The 21274-nt window shown below is 46.7% G+C and overlaps 1 protein-coding gene across 3 annotated transcripts; it reads right to left on the bottom strand.

The window, feature by feature from the left end:
- Positions 1 to 4200: 4200 nt before the first annotated feature.
- Positions 4201 to 20173, bottom strand: mcm3ap (minichromosome maintenance complex component 3 associated protein). Of its 3 annotated transcripts, none has more exons than XM_032567770.1 (29): positions 19081 to 20173; positions 17791 to 18840; positions 16930 to 17177; positions 16153 to 16234; positions 15688 to 15841; positions 15421 to 15614; positions 15207 to 15346; positions 14686 to 14883; positions 14347 to 14615; positions 13572 to 13734; positions 13295 to 13452; positions 12955 to 13202; positions 12266 to 12459; positions 12091 to 12191; positions 11886 to 12017; positions 11650 to 11763; positions 10938 to 11090; positions 10665 to 10862; positions 10522 to 10590; positions 10318 to 10446; positions 9517 to 9661; positions 9050 to 9302; positions 7879 to 7976; positions 7401 to 7791; positions 6732 to 7007; positions 5792 to 5924; positions 5051 to 5254; positions 4689 to 4821; positions 4201 to 4599 (listed from the first exon to the last, which is right to left on the bottom strand). In XM_032567770.1, the coding sequence occupies exons 1-29, from the start codon at positions 19859 to 19861 to the stop codon at positions 4387 to 4389; spliced, it is 6621 nt and encodes a 2206-aa protein (XP_032423661.1). In that variant the 5' UTR covers positions 19862 to 20173; the 3' UTR covers positions 4201 to 4386. The 3 variants fall into 3 exon arrangements, with proteins under 3 accessions (XP_032423661.1, XP_032423660.1, XP_032423659.1); XM_032567769.1 differs by having other exon boundaries at positions 17791 to 19193; positions 19257 to 20173; XM_032567768.1 differs by having other exon boundaries at positions 17791 to 20173.
- Positions 20174 to 21274: the final 1101 nt, after the last annotated feature.

Here is a 21274-nt window from a genome sequence, read left to right as displayed (position 1 = left end):
ACACTCAAACCCCTCCACCACGATAAGGTGGCAGCCCACGGAGGGGAAAATAAAACCAGAAGCAAAAAAAAAGGACCAAAAAAGAAGCAGTACGAGATCGGAAGCAAAACTAGAAAAGACGCAAAAAGGAACCAGAGCAGAAGCAAGATAAAACCGGAACCACTACCAGATTGGATATAAAACCAGACCGGAAAAAAAGAGAAAGATTACCTGACGTAAAACAAAAACAAGATTAGACGCAAAACCAGACCGGAAGCAAAAAAGGAAAAATTAAGAAGCAAGACCAGATCGGACGCAAAACAACAACGGAAGAATAGAAAAAAAAGGACAAGACACAAATCAGGACCAGAAGAAAATAAAGGACCAGAGGAAAAACAAGACCGGAATCAAAGAACACCAAAACCAAGACTTGAATCAAACCAAGACCAGACAAATATAAGATCGGACGATGAGACAAAACCAGAGCAGAAGCAAAAAAAATTAACAAAAAGATGATCAAGACAAGACTTGAAGAAAAACAGTAACAGGACCAGGCTGGAAGCAAAACCAGACAAAACTGAAAATAAGATCAGACCTCCTACCTTTATGTAGCCTACCGTGTTTTTCAAGCGTGGATGTTTTTCAAGCGTGGAATAAATCCAAGATTTGTCCTTGATGCTGTAATAAGATCAGACCTTCCTTTATGTAGCCTTCCATTCATTTCATACGTGGAGTGAATCCAAGATCTGTTCTTGCTGCTGTGAAGAAAGATCATGCCACCTATCGTTATGTAGTCTACTGTGTTTTTCTAAAACTGCCTCATATTGAAGACTCTTAACAGCGGACATGAGAACTTCCCTTTAGCAGGAAGACTTTCCAAATAGCTTAGCCTGGAGGGGGGAACATAAAGCCCTGTGGCCCACCAAGCTTTAAGACACTTGGGGAAACTCTGACATCTGTCTGTATCTCTAAGTGGTGTTGCAGTGGTGCAGGGAGAACAATTTGCTCCTCAACAACTCAAAGACAAAATAACTCATAATAGATTACAGGAGGAATAAAACGGACATTACACCACTAACCATTGGGGGAAAATGTGTGGAGAGGGTAGCTGATTTCCGGTTCCTGGGGGTCCACATTGAGCAGGGCCTCACATGGAACATGAACACCTTGGAGCTGATAAAAAAGGCCCAGCAAAGACTGAACTTCCTGAGGGTTCTCAGGAGGAACAGCATCAAGGAGAAGCTGCTGGTGTCCTTCTACAAGTGCTCCATAGAGAGCATACTGACCTACTGTATCTGCGTCTGGTATAACAGCAGCACTGCGGCTCAAAGGAAAGCTCTCCAAAGGGTTGTGAATACAGCCCAAAAAATCATTGGCTGCCCTCTCCCCTCACAGCGACCGCTGTCTAAGAAAAGCACAACACATCACAAAGGACACTTCTCACCCCGGACCTTCTCTGTTCACACTGCTGCCTTCAGGCAGAAGATACAGAGCAACCAGAACCAGAACCAACCGTCTCAGAGACAGTTTCTACCCGACAGCAATAACAAAACTAAATGCAATCAAAAACAACCATTAATCATCATGAATGATGGATGTGAGAATGTGGCTGTTCTTATTTTTTTTTTTTTTTTGCCAGTTGTTTGTTGATTCTTGCGTTGTGTGTGAATTGTGAGACACTTATTTTTTGTTTTTGGGCATGTGCACTGACTGATGGCACCCTTTGAATTTCGTTGTCCTTTATGACAATAAAGATTTATCTTATCTTATCTTAGTCGTCTTCGGGCTGCTCTTGGTCCAATTCCTCCCCTAGGAGCCGCTTGACACAGCGGACCCCACCCAGATTCATGAAGCCCCTGACAGCTCCTAGGATCTCTGGGACAGTCAAACCCCTCCACCACGATAAGGTGGCAGCCCACGGAGGGGAAAATAAAACCTGAAACTGTTATTAACTGATCAGGAGAAGCCTGAAGGTGGCAGTCTAGAGTTAGGTCTGGCAGTATGAGCTGGTGTACAATGGCAGCTGTCAATGAGCTGTGTGTTGGTTCTGTTGGAGGAAGAAAGGCCAACCAGAATCAAGATAAACCCAACTAAAGACCCGACCAGACAGGAAGCAAAACCAGACCAGTCAATACGTGTTTTTCTTGTGTGCAGCAAAACCAAGATCTGTTTGTGTTGTTGTGAAAAAGAATAAGGTCACCTGCTTTTATGTAGTCTGTATTTTTCTAAAACTGCACAAATTATGTACATTGGTTAAAGATAACTGAGAGAAATGCCTCATATTTAGGATTCAAGTGGAGAGGAAAAATTTCCCTTTAACAAGAAGACTTCCTAACAAAGCCAACACTGGGCCACTTATTGAAATTTGATCAAATAAACTTATTTATCTTAACCCTCTTATGACCATAATTGTAACTGTGACGCCTGGTATTTTTTTTATTTTATGGCTGTAAAATTCTCAATTTTGGATTGAGTCTGTATTTTTGCTCTTTTCTCCAGAACAACCTCAGCTTTCAGTATCTGATAGTTATTTAAAATTTCTGTCTATCAAAAATTGTGACAAACAGTTTAAAGATAAAAAGCAAATAAAAAATATAATTGAAATTTAAAGGTTTATTACTGAACAAGAACTTCAAGATGACAGAGGCAAACAATTTCAACTTAACTATATAACATGAATGCAGAGAAAACTGAAGCCTCCAATTTACAGTTTTTATTAAATTATTTCAGGCGTTTTAATATTTTGTGCTGGACTCTAAAGCAGTTCCTCTCCAGCTGGCAGCAGAGTAAATCACTTTTTAACAAAAGTGATTTTTATTTCCATCCATACTTTAACTAGAACACTTCAGGTTCAGAGGGTGCTGGTTCCCATCTCCAGGGGTCAAAGGGCAAGAGGAAGGGTACACACTGGACAGGTCACCAATCGCTCACTTGGCTGATTTGATTTTTTGGCCAAAAAAAGTTTTGGTGATTTTTTTTTTTTTTTTGTAGCCAAAATCACTTTTGGTAAAAATATTACTGAGGACCTTATTTTTGGAAGGTCACCATTTTATTTTCAGCATAAAAAATATTTATGAATAATTTGTATAAGAAATATTTATTATACTGAAAATAAAATGGTGACCTTCCAAAAATAATGCCCTAAGTAAATTTTTTACAAAAATTGGTTTTTGAAAAAAAAAAAATCAAATCAGCCAAGTGATTCATGTTATATAGTTAAGTTGAAATTGTTTTCCTCTGTCATCTTGAAGTTCTTGTTCAGCAATAAACCTTTAAATTTCAATTCAGATTCGGTTTTTTTCCTCTTTATAGAGCCCCTGATTGAAGTTATTAAATATTTATTAATTTAATTAAAAACAAATCGACAATAGATAAAGAGGAAAAACTAATTAATGAGATGAAAGGCAGCAGAAAGAAGAAAACAAATCTCATATCTGCCCTTTAAACCAGGAATATATTCAAACAATAAGGATTAACAAAAACATGAACTCAAACTGTTTTTATGGATTCACATTATGCTATTTCATATTTCTTAAAAAAAAAACTTTTGTCAATCTCTTAAATATGTATATTAATGTGTTTTGGATGGAGGCAGATCGTTCCTTCAAACTGGAACAAAAAACCAAAACTGACTGGGATGTCAGAAGGCAACATGTTTTATTGAGCCTTATACATAAACAATAAAATATTAAAGTCAACGATGTCATAGACTTTAAATATTTTTGAAATGATAAAATAATGTATTTAATGACTGTAATGTTTTCTAGTAATAATTATTACAGCTTTTTTCTGTAAAACAAAACAGGATTTCAGTCCAAAAGATCAAGTTTTCCTTTTGTTGAACTAAAAGTATTTAAATAACAAAACCAAGTTTTAATTTAAATGGCTTTAAAACATTATTACAATATTCAGTCTTATGTCAAATCTGAATCATTTACATAAGATTACAGAAACAATATTTCTTCAAATTAAATTTACTTCCTGCCTGAGGGAACCACATGACCCGGTTCTGGTCCAGAACAATCAAGTTCAGAGTAAAAAGTGAAATACTCACGTCTTCAGTCTGCAGAACCGGACTCTCCAGAACCAGAACACCGGTCGGCTCCTGCTCTGCAGATGAAACCGCGTCTCCCAGCAGCCTTCAGCTGCACGGGGGCGGGGCTACAGCCGAGCCGTCCAATCAGATCCTCGACCTCCTCCAGGATTTAATCACAAACAAGCTGAAGGTTTTACATGAAAATATTTATTTAATATTTGAACAGAATGAAAATAAAACGATTTCAACACATTATTTATCATCGGAGTCCAAGACAAGAAGAACCCGACTCTACAAAACTAAATATTTATAAAAGTCCTGATTTTAGTTCTTCTGATAATAAAAATCCATCTTCATCATCTTCATCATCTTCAGTCGTCCACGATGCTCAGCAGGGCGCTGAGCTTCAGCCTGCAGGTCTGTTCTTCTTCTCTGCTCGCCACGATCTGCTGCTGCAGCGCCTGCAGCCTCCGGGCCAGAGGGACGGGCGGCGCTGCGGACCGGGACGCTCCGGACCGGGACGCTCCGGACCCGGACGCCCCGGACCGGGACGCTCCATCCACTCGCTCCTCCGTCTCCAGTTTCTGGGAAACCAAAACGACAACAAACTTAAAAATCAACCGTGAAATATTAAAGATGTGTGCAACGTGACCAGAGAAGAAGAAGAGGGAACCTGCGCGGCGGCAGGCGCAGAAACCCGCATGGTGGACGGAGAGGACAGCAGGGTGGAGGACGGGATGAAGAGCGGGGTCGCCAGGTGGTCCAACGGGTCGCCGTCCAGCCAGCGCTGCAGCTGCTCCAGACTCCTGCGGAGAGAGAGCGTTACCATGACGACAGAACTGATAACATGGAGGAGATCAGAGGAGATTCGGGAATAAACGTTTTAATCCACGGATCAATCCGACCAGATTAGAACCAGGAAACCCAAACAGAACCTCCTGGAAGGTCTCGCTGTTCTGACAAGGTTGGAAACTAAAAACTAAAGAGTCAACCGAACCAGAACCAGAACCAGAACCAGAGTGTCATCATGACTACCTCCTGCTCTCGGCCTTCTCCTCCTCCAGGTTCTGCAGAACTCTGTGGGCCAGCAGCTCCTCCGCGCTGGGAGTGTGTGTGATGTCCAGGAGAGGCGGTGGGGCCCCGGGGTCCTCAGGGGCCCCAGGGGCCTCCACCTGGCTGTGGAACAACTTCTGCCTCAGGGCCGGAGCCGAACGCAGAGCGCTGGGGGCCGGGGCCCATCTGACAGCAAAAACACAGGAAAATTAAAGTTTAGCTTTAATTTTTACAAAAATAAAATCAATCAGCAGAATTAAAAACTTTTCTTTTCAGCAGCAGTGCTGTTCAAAAATGTTACTTTCTTTATTTTCTACCTAAACATTTAATATATTTATTTAATAGTTTAATGAAACAAATAAAGTCAGAAAGGGAAGCAGAAATCATAAATAAAAAGCTGAAGTTGTTTTGAGCTCAGTGAGAAATAAATATTTTTTCTCAGCAGGATTTTGGTCTCAGCAAAATCATTTCCTGTTTCTTTACCAAGTTGAATCAAAACAGATTTTGGTGCTTCAGAGTTAAATCCTGTTAAAGACGAATGGAATCATTTTCTACTGTAAGAAAATATTCATTTATAATTTAAAAATAAAACGTCTCCATCTGGACAAACGTTGACACTCCTGATGTTCAGAAACGCTGAGGTCCAAACGATCGAGTCCAGATCAGATCAAACCAGCCGAGGCGTCGGGAGCCGCAAGAGAAACCAGGAAACATCTTCCTCACCCCTCCTCTTCCTCCTGCTGCGTCTCCCTGTGGGTCCGATCCACGGCCAGAACCCACTCAGCCGGAGGCCGGAACCCGTCCAGGGAACCGCTGGGGAAGAAAACCAGAACCTCTCCGTCCGCCGTCAGCGAGTCTGGAGCAGAGAGCAACAATTAGAGCAACAGCAACTAGAGCAACAATTAGAGCAACAATTAGAGCAACAGCAACAATTAGAGCAACAATTAGAGCAACAGCAACAATTAGAGCAACAGTTAGAGCAACAGCAACAATTAGAGCAACAGCAACAGTTAGAGCAACAGCAACAATTAGAGCAACAGCAACAATTAGAGCAACAGCAACAATTAGAGCAACAGCAACAATTAGAGCAACAGCAACAGTTAGAGCAACAGCAACAATTAGAGCAACAGCAACAGTTAGAGCAACAGCAACAATTAGAGCAACAGCAACAATTAGAGCAACAGCAACAGTTAGAGCAACAGCAACAATTAGAGCAACAGCAACAGTTAGAGCAACAGCAACAATTAGAGCAACAGCAACAATTAGAGCAACAGCAACAGTTAGAGCAACAGCAACAATTAGAGCAACAGCAACAATTAGAGCAACAGCAACAGTTAGAGCAACAGCAACAATTAGAGCAACAGCAGAGGTTATGTTGGGAAACTCGGAGTAGGAAATATATCACTGATGAAACTTCCTGATTAATTTCTTGTCAGTTTAACAAGAGAGAGAGGAGGTGGGGTCAAAGGTCAGAGTTGAGGAGCATTAAAATATATTCCAGTAAAACCAGTTAACTCTGGAAGAGCTTCAGAAAATCTGCAGGATTATTGATGAAGATGATGATTACTGGTTATTATCATTATTGATGGTTATTAGTGATGAAGACGGTTGTGTCTAGAAGCAGAGTAGAGACAGAACTTCCAGGAGGTTCTGGAGGTGGTACCTGGAGCAGCAGGCGGTCCAGTTGGCTGCCAGTCCTTCAGCTTGTGGTCGATGAAGATGAGGACGACGTCGTCCCAGGGAATCAGGCTGCAGGCCGCCCCCGGGCCGATGCCGCCCCGGGTCAGTCCGGGCCTGGGGCGCCGGCTGAGTGGAGGCGTCAGTCGGACCCGCTCCAGAAGGTTCTCCAGCCGGGACATGAGGAGCGGCTGACTGTGGCGTGAAGTTGGGATGTGAGCGGCGTAACGAAAGATGGAGGCGCAGAGATCGGGCCAGGAGTCTGACAGGAGGAGGAAGAGTTAGTGACCCTAAACCTGACCTCTGACCTCATCCACACTCTTCTGCAGATAATCATTATATTAGTAAACAATTAGACTATCAGTTATTCTGACGATTAATTGATTAATTGAATAAAAAAGCTGCCACATTCTGCAGATTTATCATGTAATTCTTTAGGCTTATTTTATAGATACATATGAATGCAAATAAAAATAAATGTTCATTTAAAGTCTAAAATCCTGAAACCAACATGTGAAACAGCAAACGGTTAATCTGGGATTATTGTTTATTAAGAGTTTGTATAATCCAGTTAACGATTCACTGATTACTGAACTAGCTGGCGATCACTTCAATAATCGATTAATCAGGATCAATGGTTCCAGTCTGGTCCCACCTGCAGCAGGAAGCTCCTCCCACTCCGGCAGCTGCAGGCCGAGCAGCGCCGTCCTCAGCCAGCCCAGCTGCAGCGGCGAGTTCCAGCCCAGGTGAGGGATGAACTCTCGGGTCTCCGGCTCGCTGAACTCGGCAGGCGGCCATGACAGGCAGCTCAGCTCCGGGGACGCCACTCTGTCCGCCACGTGGGCCAGGACGGCGTTGTACAGCCGGACCGCCGGCGCCGGGCCCTGGCAGGGCAGCCGGGCGGCGGCCCGGTTCTGCCGGTTGGAGTAAACTCTGGGGCAGAACTCCTGGCTCAGCGTGGCTTCGACCAGCTGGACCAGCGGCCGGCAGGACAGCGGCGGGGTCGGAGGGCGGCGGGCCAGCAGCCAGCGGACGGCCCGGGTCAGCTGCTCAGAGACAGAGAGAAGAACCGGTGGAGAAACGGTGCAGCCGGAGGTCCGGGTCCGAAACGCTGCAGGACTTTTAGGTTCTACCTGCTGGGATCCCTGCAGGTCGCTGGTGGAGTCTGGGATGAAGACGAGCAGGAAGTCTGAGATCAACTCTTCCTCCATCAGAGCCTGGAGCTGCAGGGCTGAGAGACACAGAACCGTGATGACAAGCAGGCAGGGACCGGACCGGACCGGACCAGAACCATGACGACAAGCAGGCCAATCAACCAGAACCGGACCAGAACCGGACCGGGACCAGAACCGGACAGGAACAGGACAGCAAACAAGCATTGATCTAGTTCAGGGGGCCCAAAGTGGGTCCTGGAGGCCCCTGAGGTTCCGGCGTCCTGCAGGTTCTAGTTCTCTCCCTGGTACCAACAACCTTTCAGCAGGTCCATGTTCTCCTTCAGCCTCTAATGATCCATCATTGGATCCGGTGAGTTAAACCAGGGAGAGACCAGAACCTGCAGGATGCCGGGCCCTCAGGGACGTCAGGGGCCTCGGGGCCCTCAGGGACGTCAGGGGCCTCGGGGCCCTCAGGGGCCCCACTGATTTAGTTATTAGTTTGACGAGGAAATAATTTCTCATTCTCCAAGTTTCTTTTTCACCACTTAACTTTTTTCCACACAATATTAGAAAAACATTAAAAGACTAAAATAAATATTTAAATTCATTTTTTAAATAAGAAAATCAACATTTTATTGCCTAAAATGCAGCAACAGCCTCCTTTTAGTAAATTAATCATCAGAATAATTAATTAAATGTCAGAATTATTGATTATTCTGATAATGAGATAAAAAGATTCAAATGAATAAATAATTAATTTGCTTTAAACATTTACTGCCTAGAATAGAGGAATTTATTGAACATCTGATCATTTGAAGAATCTGCAGCTAAAAAATCAACATGTGAAAAACAACAATACTGCAGGATTGATCTATTGATTATTTTTTGGATAAACTGATTAATAATTGATAATAAAAGGTGCCTAAAAAAAATTTAAAGACAAATAATGTTTTTAAGTTTTGCTTATTGCTGCTCTCAGTGTTTTCATTTTTCCAGCAAAGTCTCCAATTAATTTATCGATTACTAAATTAGTTGATGATTATTTCAGTAACTGATTAATCACGATTAATCGTTTCAGCCCTGAACTGGACGGATCCCTGACTGTTGCAGACGGGTGAACATCGATGGGGGGTCATCTCCCAGGAATCACCTTCTTCCAGCCTCTCGGCGTCCGCAGCGCCCCGTTGCCATGGCACCAGGACCACCAGCGGCAGCGGGCAGTTCCAGCTGCTGATCTGCTGCAGCTGTTTGAGCTGCAGCAGGGCGGAGAGCAGAGGGACGTCCTGCTCCGCCTGCTCCGCCTGCAGGAGGGGCAGCAGCATCATGATGGCCGCGGCGCCGCGCAGCTCGCAGCGCTCCTCCGCTCCGGACAGGCCGGCGTCGGTCAGCGGACCTCTGGACGCCTGGAGAGACGGAGGAAAGCTCAGCAGAGCCGAGTCGCTCCAATCACAGGAATCTGACACGACTACAATCTGCTGCTCTAAAGAGCAGAACCAGGTTTCATTCAGTTTTTCTTCTTTGGAATCAACTGAAAATAATCTATAAATTTAGAAAATGACTCTGGGAACAAAGTTGACCTCCACCTTCCAGCTCCTCCTCCGTGACCTTTAACCTGACCTTCACTGTGACGTGGACTTTGTGAGTTCTGTGTCCGTTGTCCTGCAGGCTGTTGGAGACACGCAGCGTCCTCAGCGTCCCGTCTCTCTGCTCCTCCGACTCCGAGTCGGCGCCGAGTTTCACCTCCAGCCAGTCCGACAGAACCCTGAGCACAGACAGCAGCAAACGGGTTCATTCAGAACGTCTGCTTTGATTTTAGCTTGATTTTAAAAACTGTTTGGATTGGTGGGATTTTTTTCTCCTGTCTGGATAAACTGATGTTTTCAGTCCCAACACTGAAACACGGCGGTGGCAGCATTATGCTGAGGTTCTGCAGCCATAAGAGATTTTCTCTAAAGTATGTCACAATAAATGAATATCTGGACTATCGTGTATTGAAACAATCAATCATGATTAATGGATTCTTTAAATTATTGTCAAATAATTTAGGAAATTGATTAATTGTTGAGTTTACAGACGATACAAAAACAAGAACAGAGTCAGAGCAGCAATGAAACCGAATTATTCATCTTGATTAATCTTCATAATAATCGATTAATTAACAGAATACTTAATCATAATAAAAACTGATTGTCAGAATAATCAATAGAATATTAAATTTTAGCGACTGTCAAAACAATTGATAAAAAATCCATTAATTGTCTAAATAATCGATAGAATAATCATTGATTAATCATCAAAATAACGGTCAGAATTTAATAATCAATCATCAGAGTAATTGATAAAATAACCGATTAATCGTCCCGACTGATTGACAGATGAATCAATCACTAATCGGTCGGTTCCACCCGGCCTGCTCACCGGTCCGCCGGGCCGGCCTCCCGTTCGCTGGGCAGCAGCAGCAGAACCTTCCAGAAGATCCGGTCCGTCGGGTTCGGGACGTTTTCCGTGGCCAGCGCCGGCAGATCCAACGGCTTCCAGCACGTCTCCCTGAGAGAAACACCAGAACCGGGTCAAAGTTCTGCTTCAGGACCTGACCCTCGGAGCGATTGGACCCGGACTCACTCCAGCAGCTGCTGGTAGAAGGACTGGACCCTCATCTGGTGGACGGCGCCGCGGCGCATCCGCAGCAACCTGAACAAACAGGAGACCCGTTTTAGCTTCGCCTCGCTCCACGGCGCAGCAAGGCGAGGCCGGGACGGACCCACCTGGTGCTGGACACGGTCAACACGCCGGCGTTCCCCAGGTCCACCAGGCCCCGGGCCAGGTCCGCCATGGAGGGCCTCTGGGGGGCGCTGGGGGCCAGGGCCCGCAGCTTGAAGCGAGGATCCACGCAGCACGGCGCCGCAGGGAAACTCCTCATCTGACGCTTCAGCTGGCGGCGGACGGCGACCACATCGCTCCACCTGGAGGTTCACGCAAAACTTTAACTAGGCCCAAACTCATCCAGGTTCTACGCTGACGTTCTGATCCGTTTCAACCTTTTGATGAACTTATGGATCCGTTCCAGCTGAGCCTCCAGAACATCCTCTGCTAGCTGAGCGACGTCTGCAGCCAACGTCTCCTCGATCAGGCTGCTGCAGATCTGATCGCTGCATCGGGCCAGACGCTCGGCTTGCTCATCCACAGCCACCCTGGAAAAACAAAACGGCTCAAAGATCCAACAAACGGAAAAGTGAAATCTGAGCGAGACGATTCTACCGCCGGTTCTAACGGCTCTAATCAGAACCTGATCAGTTATGATGGAAAGAAAGAAAATTTTGCATCTTTTAGGATCTAAATGGATGAAAACAAAGTTAAAAAGTGTAAAAAAAAAAACCTAAGTTGTACTAAAAGGAGTTAGCATATGAGCTAAGCTATTCAAGCCTGAAATAGCATTTCAACACGTAGCAGCTAACGCTAATGTGAGCCTCCACATTTCTACAGAAGCTCCATGAAGGATCAGAAAGATGAACGGATAGAAAAACTTTGATCCAATCTGATGGTGGAAGAACAGATTAAAACCCAGAAATATTCCTGCTGTTAATAATCCTCATATAACGTCGATTTATTCAGTCATTCAACAGAAAAACAGTTTTTGGACTGAAAATCCCACTGCTGGTCTTCAGATGTCCCAAAAACCTGAACTAAACCAGGGGTGTACTTCCTTTTCATCACGTCTTCAGTCTATCAAACGGGTTCAGGAAGTCTTACTGGATCTCGGCGGCGGCGGTTTCCCTCACGACTTCAGCGACGACCTGCTGGACGACCTCTGAGCAGAGCGAGCAGCTGAACTGAGCCAGGAAGGCTTGGCGCTCCTGACGGCGCCTGAGACGCAGAGGAAACACAGAAACATGGACACAGAGCGGAAAACGTAGAAACATCCAGCGGGGTCCCCCTGTCCTGATGGAGGTCGGGTTGGGACCTGCAGTGCATTGTGGGAACCGAACCTGGCCTCCTCCAGTCTGCGTCGCTCCTCAGCGAGCCGCTCCTGCTCCAGCCGGATCTCTGACGCTGAAACCTCTGTCATCATCTGCTCCAACACCTCCTGCACCACAACCTCCAGCTGCGCCTCGCTCTCCCTGCGTGAACACCATCACAGATCATCGAAGCGTCCGCCTGATGCGCAGAACCAAACGCTGAGCACTAGCTTACCGAAGGGCTGCTCTGGCGTAGCTGGCGCCTCCGTCAGCGAGCGCTCTGACTTCGGCCTCCACCACTTCCTCCAGCAGCGCCTCCGCCGCCGCCAGGACATCCTGGAACACAACGCAGCAGAACGTCAGCACAGAATCAAGATGGCGGACGGCAGAGTCTGCCGGCTGCCTCCCACCTCCTCGTTGTAGAGCGGCTGGGGTTTGGGTGGAGGTGACGGAGGTTTGGTGGGTTCAGGCGGAGCGATCGGCTGGAAGATGGGAGCCGCCGGCGGGAACGGCTCTCCGGTCTCAGCCGGAGCGTCGGGAACGATGACCGGCGGCGGCGGCGGAGCCTCGACGCGCGGCGGGGAGGAAACCACAACGCTGTCAGCTGGAACCAGAAAACATTCACGTGATCTACCGTTCTGAAACGATCAGCATTCATTTAATGCAGAATTATTTATGGAATTATGACAGAAAAAATTAAACCGTCTTGAACTTATGAAGGTTTTCAAACTTTTTTTTTTTTTCCTGTCTCGTCCCAAAAAACTGATTTATTTGAAGAGGAAAAAAAAAACAAAAAAATGCTAAATTGTCTTCGACGAGCCATGAATCCAGTCAGATGGTGAACTTTCTTTTCACCACGTCTTCATTTGATCAAACAGGGTCAGAAAGTCTTACTGGACTTCCTGACCCTGTTTCTGTTTCATCAGAAACACGAGTTGATAACGAATCGATGGGACCAAAACGGTGAATCAATAAATTAGAAAACCAAAAAGAGCAAATCCTGGGAAAGTTCCATAGATGAACCTTTTGCCTGACTGAGATATTGAGAATCAGAACCAGGAAGTGAGCAGGAAGTGAGCAGGAAGTGAGCAGGAAGTACCAGTCTGTGCGGCCCCGGCGCCTCGGGGGTTAACGTATCCGTAGTCGGGCTCCGCCAGCAGCCCGTCTCCTCTGTATCTGTTGTAGGAGTCGAAGCTGCAGACGGGACGGTGCTGCGGCGGGTCGGGGACCCGACCTCCGTTCACCACCTCCCCGATCAGCGGCGCCTTCTTGGACAGGATGACCTCTGACCTCTTCAGGGACAGCGGGAGCTCCGGCTCCTGGAAGTTCCGACTCAGCTCCACCAGCCTGAGGAGAACCGCACAGAACGTTCCTCCGTCAAAGACTCACCGACCCGGACCGCGACCCAAACAGCCTCTGTGAAGGTCAAACCGCCTCACCCGTCGTTGACGTTGAGGCCGTACTGCTGGACGAAGTCCGCTGCTTCAGACGCGCTGCGGAACATCAACATCCGGACGATGTCGTCGACGGGGAACGGGGTGGATCGCGTGCCGAAGGTGTGAGCCGTGATCAGGGCCTTCAGGGCCTTCGATCGGACCTGCAAACAGAACCACCGCCCGGACGATTAAAACCCAAAAACCAGCACTGACTGAACGTCCTCTTGTCAGAGAATCAAACAGGAAGTGATGAGCAGCAGGTTTCCTGTTGGTTCCCCACCTGGTTGAAGTATCGGTGCAGCAGGCAGCTGGACAGGTAAGAAGCTCCTTTCACCAGCTTGAAGAAGCGAACAAAGTTGTTGCTGCTGACGGCCGCAAAGGCTTGAACCGCAAACTTCACCTCCAGAGATTTCCGGACCTCGTCGCGGAACTGCTGCACCTCCCTGTGGGGACAGGAAGTCGTCAAAACGCCGTGAGGAACGACGGCGTCCGGCCTGGACTTATCGGTCAGAACGGGGGGAAACCTGAAGGCGGTTCTGATCCAGTTGTTTCAGGAAACGATTAATTATGATTAATTAAATCATCAATTAAATTAGCAATCAATTAACAAAAACTAAAAAAGGCAATTTGGTGAAAAAACAACACAGAGCTTTAGTTATAAACATTATGGATTTAAGATTTAAAAAAACTTTATAAATATTTTTTATTCAAGTTACAAAAAGTTTTTTAGCTGCGGATCCATCTTTGATTCAAAAGTTCAAGTGTTCACTAAAGGAGCGCTATTTAGGCAAAAAAAATGTTTTTATTTAAAAAAGAATTGTATTATTTGCTATTCTGAAACTTTAACGTATTTAAAATATTGCATAAAAAACACTGAAGTGGTTCAATAAAAACCTGGCAGAAAATTTTTATAATCTTAATAGCCAATTAATCATCGTAGTAATTGATTGTCAGAATAACTGATTAATCCTAATCAACAGAGTAATGGATTACTAATATAACGGTTGGTTTCAGGCCGCGGCGTTGCAGCAGGCTGAGGTCTCAGAGAGACTGACCGCAGGATGTCGCCGTCGTTGAGCTTCAGCAGGACGCTGTACTGGCGGAACTCGGCCTCCAGGGGGCAGAACGTCTGCTGCGTCGCCAGATCCTCGTACATTTCCTTCAGACTCTGCAGGCACTTGGTCATGTTCTCGTTGTTGATCTTGGCGTCGAAGGACGACATGTGCTGCTCGCAGAGGTGGTGGGCGCAGTGAACGTGGAACCTGGTGCATTTCTCGATCAGCGACACGGTGTGGGGGCAGCAGAGCCGCTGCTGGGTGATGTCCTGAGCACAGCGGGACCGTCAAACCGCCGCCGTGCGGGAATCTGCTGGACGTCGCCGCTCTGACGCTTACCTTGCGAATGCCTCGGGTTCGGTTCCACACAAAGTCGTACCAGTCTCTGTGGCTGTCCGGACCCCGGTCCATGATCTGGGTCACCAGGTAGTCCATGGTCCTGCTGAGCACCGGGAGGGGCCGCAGCTCGTGAGGAAGAGGCTCCTCCTGGTCGGCCGAGGAGCGGCTGTACTCCTTTATAGCAGCTGCATGATCCACCTGGTGGGAGCAGAACAGACCAGTTCCTTCTGGATGAAGGTTTCCACAGGAATCCCTGGACGTCTGGCTTCAACATCAACTCACATATGAATACAAACGTTTCCATTACTGTGCAAATTAAACAGCTAAATGAGCCTGGAAACAAATGTTTAAGAGAAAGAGACAAAGTTCTTCAGTGAAACATCTCCTGAATCTTCAAGAGATGATCAGAAACTATTTGGATCAGTTCGGACTGGGATCAGATGCCGACCGTCCGTCCGTCCGGCCGGTGTGACCGCAGGAGCAGCATCATTAAAATATACCAGAATGTTTCGGGTTCTTACCACCTCCGTGTTCTGGACCACCTCGTACACGCTGAGCTGGTTCCGTGTCTCCCTCATGTACCTCTCCTTCTCTGGACACATGTCCGGACACGTCCCCACAAACACCTTGGACAGGTCCAGGTCCGTCCTCTTGGGTCGTCCTGAGGGACAGGAGGACGGGACTGTCAGGTTTTCAGAGGCGTTTGCAGCTGCAGCAGACAGACACCGTCCTCACCTTGACGCAGGACTTTGTCTCTCTGCTCCAGGAGACGGTACTTGTCCTCGGCGGTCTCAGCGACCTGTCCGACCAGGTGGACCAGGGAGGACGGGACGAGACGCTCCGACCCCTGGGACTCGGTGACGTTCTCCTTATGAGGCTCCGAGTCAAACGGCAGCAGCTTGGCTGGAGACGGCCTCCTCAACGGAGAGCTGCAGGAGGCGAGACGCAGAGCTGCAGCCGAACCCAGACGGAACCGGTTCTGATCCGTTCAGACGGACCTACCTCTGCCTGAAGGAGGCGTGGCCACCCAGCGCCGGAGGCATCAGGGTTGGCCGTCTGAGAGGAGAACAACCCGGCTTCGGCTCCTCCGCTTTAGGACTTTCTGCTGCGGTTTGGTCGGGTTCTGCTGGCGCTCTGCTGCCTTTGTCTCCAGGACCTGAAGGAGACAAAAACTCTCCATAAACCCACTTTTATTCAAATTAATAACAATTATCTGATCTCTGAATGACCTCAATCCAAAACAAACCATCATCAAGTTTAAATCGATGAAATTGAGCTCAACCATCAAACTAACAGATATTTTGGTGGAAAAGTTGTTAAAATGATGAATTAACAGACAGTTTTGTTCAGTAAATCAGACCTGCTTCAGTCAGACCAAATAAATAAACATCACAAGAATTTTAACAACCTAAAATTCAACGGATCATTAAATGGACTTTAAGCTTTAAATACTGAAGTTCTGCTCACTTTGTTTCTTCTTCTGCCAGAGCAGCAGCAGCTCGTGTCGGTGCAGAACCTTCCCTCTCCGCTTCGCTTTAGCAGCCGAAGCCTTAAAGACAAAACAAGATGAGATGAACTGCATGGCTGCTGTGGCTCGTCTTCACCACCAGGCTGCAGCACTGAGCAGTTTCCTGTTCCTGTCAGAAAACCATCACTACTCCCAACAAAACCAGTAAGATTTTTACTCAGTTTGTACAAAGAACGTTTAAAATAAATCATTAAGAGTAGGGCTACAACTAACGATTCTTCTATCGATTAATCATCAGAATAATCGATTAATCAATTGTTCTGGTGATTAATCTGAAAACATACCTGCAACATTCTGCAGATTTCTCATTTAATCATTTAAACTTATTTTATGCAATATTAGAAATATATGACATGTAAATAAACAGAAAGTTAAACTTTTTTAAATAATAAACATTTTACTTCCTAGAATACAGAAACTATAAGCCTTTAGTGAACGTCTGAACGCCTGCAGCTCAGCAGGAACATCAACAGCCCACAGTTTCTACTTTCTGTTCTGGCTTCATTACGGCTCTGAGTTTGTTGTTCTTTTAGAAATTGGCCTTTTTTAGAGTCAGTTAACAATTAATAAATTACTAATGTATTATTTCAACAATTGATTAATCATTTCTGTCCTAATTAAAACCCGATTCCACATACATGTCAGGAGGAAACGTCTGACTCGGATGTACGAGTCGACACAGAACCAGCTGAGACGAAGTGAGAGCAGCGACTCACGTGGTCGTCGAAGTGGACCACGGCCTGGTTCTTGTTGGGCCGGCAGAAGATTTTACCCACTTTCCCGAAACGAGCGAAATGCTTCTGGATCACGTCCTTCTTGTTGAGGCTTGGAGGGACGTTCCTGACCATGATGGTGGTCAGATCGCTGGGAGACACTCCGCTCAGGCTGTCCATGCTGTCCCTGCGGGGCCCACGGCCCACAGGGGTCAACGCCTCGGAGGCTGAGGTCAAAGGGTCAGACGGGCCTGCAGAGGAGGGAGACGTTTTGTTTTAACTAGGCCACAGGAGACAGAGGAGCAGCAAAAGCAAAGGAGGTGGATGAGCAGCTTTATAAAGTACAGAACAGTAGAAAATATCGACAATAAAACAAAGAATTTGTTTTTAAATAACCAGGATTATTTAAATTGGTTAAAAACAGGACAGTTTTACAGAAAGAGCGTTTTAAATCCTGATTATTGTCTAAACATTATTATTATTGTTGTTGCTCATCCAACCAGCTGGTGGTTGGGAGGTAGAGCAGTCATTCATCCATCCATCCATCCATCCATCCATTCATTCATTCATTCATTCATTCATTCATTCATTCATTCATTCATTCATCCAGCGGTCTGTCGTGTGTTTGAGCTAAAAAATGTTTGAAGTTGACAGGAAATTTGAAAATATCACTGATAATTACAAAGTCTTAGAAAAAGTAAACATTTTAGAAAGATTTAAATAAATAAGTAACACTCAGCCTGGTGGCCCGCCAGGCTTATCCTGCCCTGAGGGAAAATCTGGAGTTATTGAGGCAGAAGTATTGATCCATCCTATCAAGTATTGATCAATTCCGTTATTTTTATTAAATATTAATATTCTGACCTGAATCTTCTGGTTTCTCTGCAGTGTCTCTGCTCAGCGCCGGCGCTGTGAGCGTCTTGGCCGGCGGTTCGTCTCCCTGAGTTTCCTCTGGCTCCTCCAGGACCAGGGACGGCCTCTCAGCGGGGCCCACAGCAGGGGGTCCCAGAGCGGCGGGGGGCCTCGGTGGCTCCTTCGGGGCCTCTCTCCTCACCGGGATGCTCTGCTCCTTCCGGATCCCGATCACCGCCTGGCGAAACAGGCCCCCTGCGATGCCCCGGGCCCTCACCACCGGCCTCTTGGCGGGGTGTCTGGGCGAGTCAACGTCCAGCGGGGCGGGGGCGTCGTCCTCTCCGCCCGGCTTCTCGGGGCCGCTGGCGGCCGGGTCGTCCTTCCTCTTGGCAGCTTTGCTGAACCGAGCGAACACGTTGGGCTCCAGGGCCACCTTATCTTCAGGGCCGAACTCGGACTTAGGCTTGCCGAAGGCGGGGGGGCTGATGAACGAGGAGAACGGCGAGGGCTGGGTCTGCAGGGAGCTCGGGGTGAAGCTGAAGGAGGACGGGGTGGTCGGCTCCGCCGTGGAGCTGGGGCCCGGCGGGGCCGCCGGGTTGGTGAAGGAGAACCGAGGGCCGCCGCTGTCACAGCCTGATGGCGGGTTTGGGCCAGAGGGGGTTGCGGCCGGCTGGGAGAAGCCAGCAGAGGGGCCGGAGGGGGCCGGGCCCCGGCCGCTGGGCGGCTCCGGGCTGCCGCTGAAGATGGGTTTGAACACGGCCTCGTTGGGCGGCTTGAAGCTGAACTCTGGAGGTCCAAACCCCCGGTTCTGGTTCACATTCTGAGGGGCGCTGAACAAGCTGGAGGCCGGCTGCACAAATGAGGGGTTGGAGGCGGTGGAGCCCGACGGAGGGCTCCCGAAAGCAGGAGGGGCCTTTCCCAAAGCTGAACGCTGACCGAACGCAGAGGGTTGGACGAAGGAGGGGCTCTGTCCAAACACAGAGCTCTGGTTGAGTCCGAAAGCCGCAGCTGAGCTGCTGGTTACCACAGGAGGCTGCCCAAAGGCTGGAGCCTTGCTCATGGGAGGCTGGGCCTGGGCAGGCGCCTGTCCGAAAATTGAACCACTCTGAGTAGCAGGCTGATTAGTCGCGGATAGTTGTCCGAAAATGGAACCACTCTGAGTAGCAGGCTGGGTAGCCGTGGATGGCTGTCCGAAAATAGAACCACTCTGAGTAGCAGACTGATTAGCCGCGGATAGTTGTCCGAAAATGGAACCACTCTGAGTAGCAGGCTGATTAGCCGTGGATAGTTGTCCGAAAATAGAACCACTCTGAGTAGCAGGCTGATTAGCCGCGGATAGTTGTCCGAAAATGGAACCACTCTGAGTAGCAGGCTGGGTAGCCGTGGATGGCTGTCCGAAAATGGAACCACTCTGAGTAGCAGGCTGGGTGGCCGTGGATGGCTGTCCGAAAACGGAACCACTCTGAGCTCCAGGTTGATTAACAGGTTGCTGTCCGAAAACAGGACCAACCTGAGCTGCGGGCTGATGTGTTGCTGGTGGCTGTCCGAATATGGAACCACTCTGATTGCCGGGCTGATTAACAACAGACGTCTGTCCGAAAATGGATCCATTTGGAGCGGAAGGCTGATTTACCGTAGTCTGTCCGAAGATGGAACCACTTAGTCCTGAAGGCTGATTAACAACAGAGTGCTGTCCGAAAACGGACCCACTCTGAGCTGATGGCTGATTCACCGTAGATGACTGTCCGAAGATGGAACCACTTTGCGCTGTTGGCTGATTTGATGGCTGTCCGAAGATGTAACCACCCTGACCTCCGGGCTGACTGACAACAGACGGCAGCCCAAAGATGGAGTCACCCTGAGGGGCAGGCTGGTTCACCACAGATTGTTGTCCGAAAATGGAACCACTCTGCACTGCAGGCTGAAGCGCAGCAGACTGCTGTCCGAAGCCAGGAGGTTGGAGAAAACTTTGTCCCTGGGATCCGCTGGGATTCTGCTGCCCGAATCCCTGGAACAGACCGGACTTCATGGAGCTGCTGGGGGCCTGGAAAGCTCCTCCATGCGGACTTCCAAACGGATTCATGGCGCAGATAAGCAACTTTATGGGATGTAACCGGATCCAACTGGTTCGATCTGAGCAACAGTTTGTAGCTCTGCTGTTAGCATCGGCTAACTCCGACAAAAATCAATCTAAAAAAATGCCCCAGATGTTCATTTCTCCCGCTACTCTGGGTATCAGAAATACGAACCAAAGTCTTACATTTCATATGTACCCAATATATACAGGCTTGAAATAAAAACGATCCATAATTTTACTCGGGTTTATTGTGTTTTCGTTCAGGGTCCGCTCAAATAACTTCACACTTCCGGCTCCGGTCCGACGAAGTTTTCAGTCCCCGATTCTGCTGCCCTATACTCTGTTCCGTGACTCTAGAGCCAAAACAGCAAAGAGTAGAATATAACATATATATTTTTATTGTCCCATAATGTGAAAAGTGGGTGCTTTGTATCAAAAAATGAAGAAAATAGTTCTGTTTTTATTTAACATGTAAACTGAGAATTTTAAGCAATTAGAAAGCATGTTTAACCACACCGAAGTTTGCTTCAGATTCATTATATCTCATTTTGAAATCATAAAACCATAACTTTAACATATTGACCAACGCAAATCAGTTCTAACTGTGTAATATTGAAGTCTGTCAGATCTTGCATGATTCATTCTAATTTCTGTAGAATACTAAGATTCTGTATAACACTTTATTAAATTATCTAATAAATGTACTCAAACATTTAAAAATATGCAATTTAACTGTTTTGATGCCTGAAATCCTAAAGTCTTATAATGAAAACCAAAATATTTAGATGGATCAAACTTGAACTATATCCCATTTTAGGCACAGATTCCTCAAAATACAATTTGAACCTTTTTAAACTTGTGAATATTTTAAAAGGACAGATTTACTGCTTTTATTGCCTCTAGACCTGTTTTGTTTCAAAATATTTGCCATGTAAATTCTTGAATTTGTTCAAACTGGACTAGATCAATCTACAACACCATGATAACACATCATTACTGGTCTGTTAAATATACATGTTAAATATATGTTATATATGTTAAAGTTTAAAACCCACCATTTATTGTGTCAAAAATAAAATAAAAGGTTCCACAGTTAATGTAGCACCCTAAAGAATCATAAAACAGGGTTTATTCTGGTGTGGACAACCCGTGAGAACTGCGAAAGAAAACAACAACGTATCAGAACTAATTCTTGTACTTTACATCTAACGGTTAACGATGAATCACAGAAAAGAATCTTATAAACTAGACAGACTTTGTGCTAAATAGAGGCTAAATAATCCTTATTGGTCTCACTCTCTTCTCCTCTATCGTTTCTCTGGAGTATTTCTTCTATTTATCTTCAGTTTTTACATCTCTCTCTCTCTGTGTGGAGTTAATCATGAGTCGCGTCTCTCAGCTCATTTAGAGCTTAAATGT

This window comes from Xiphophorus hellerii, chromosome 7 (genome assembly GCF_003331165.1).
Source record: "Xiphophorus hellerii strain 12219 chromosome 7, Xiphophorus_hellerii-4.1, whole genome shotgun sequence".
Classification (NCBI taxonomy): domain Eukaryota; kingdom Metazoa; phylum Chordata; class Actinopteri; order Cyprinodontiformes; family Poeciliidae; genus Xiphophorus; species Xiphophorus hellerii.
The sequence above is the reverse complement of the archived record's forward strand: the minus strand, read 5'-3'. Positions and strand labels throughout refer to the sequence as shown.

Coding starts and splice junctions, on each gene's coding strand:
- mcm3ap (XM_032567768.1), bottom strand. CDS start 19,861: ATGAATCCGTTTGGAAGTCCGCATGGAGGAGCTTTCCAGGCCCCCAGC. Junction 13,735..14,346: donor AACGACGGCGACATCCTGCG/GTCAGTCTCTCT, acceptor CTGTCCCCACAG/GGAGGTGCAGCAGTTCCGCG. Junction 9,303..9,516: donor AAGTCCACGTCACAGTGAAG/GTCAGGTTAAAG, acceptor CCGTCTCTCCAG/GCGTCCAGAGGTCCGCTGAC.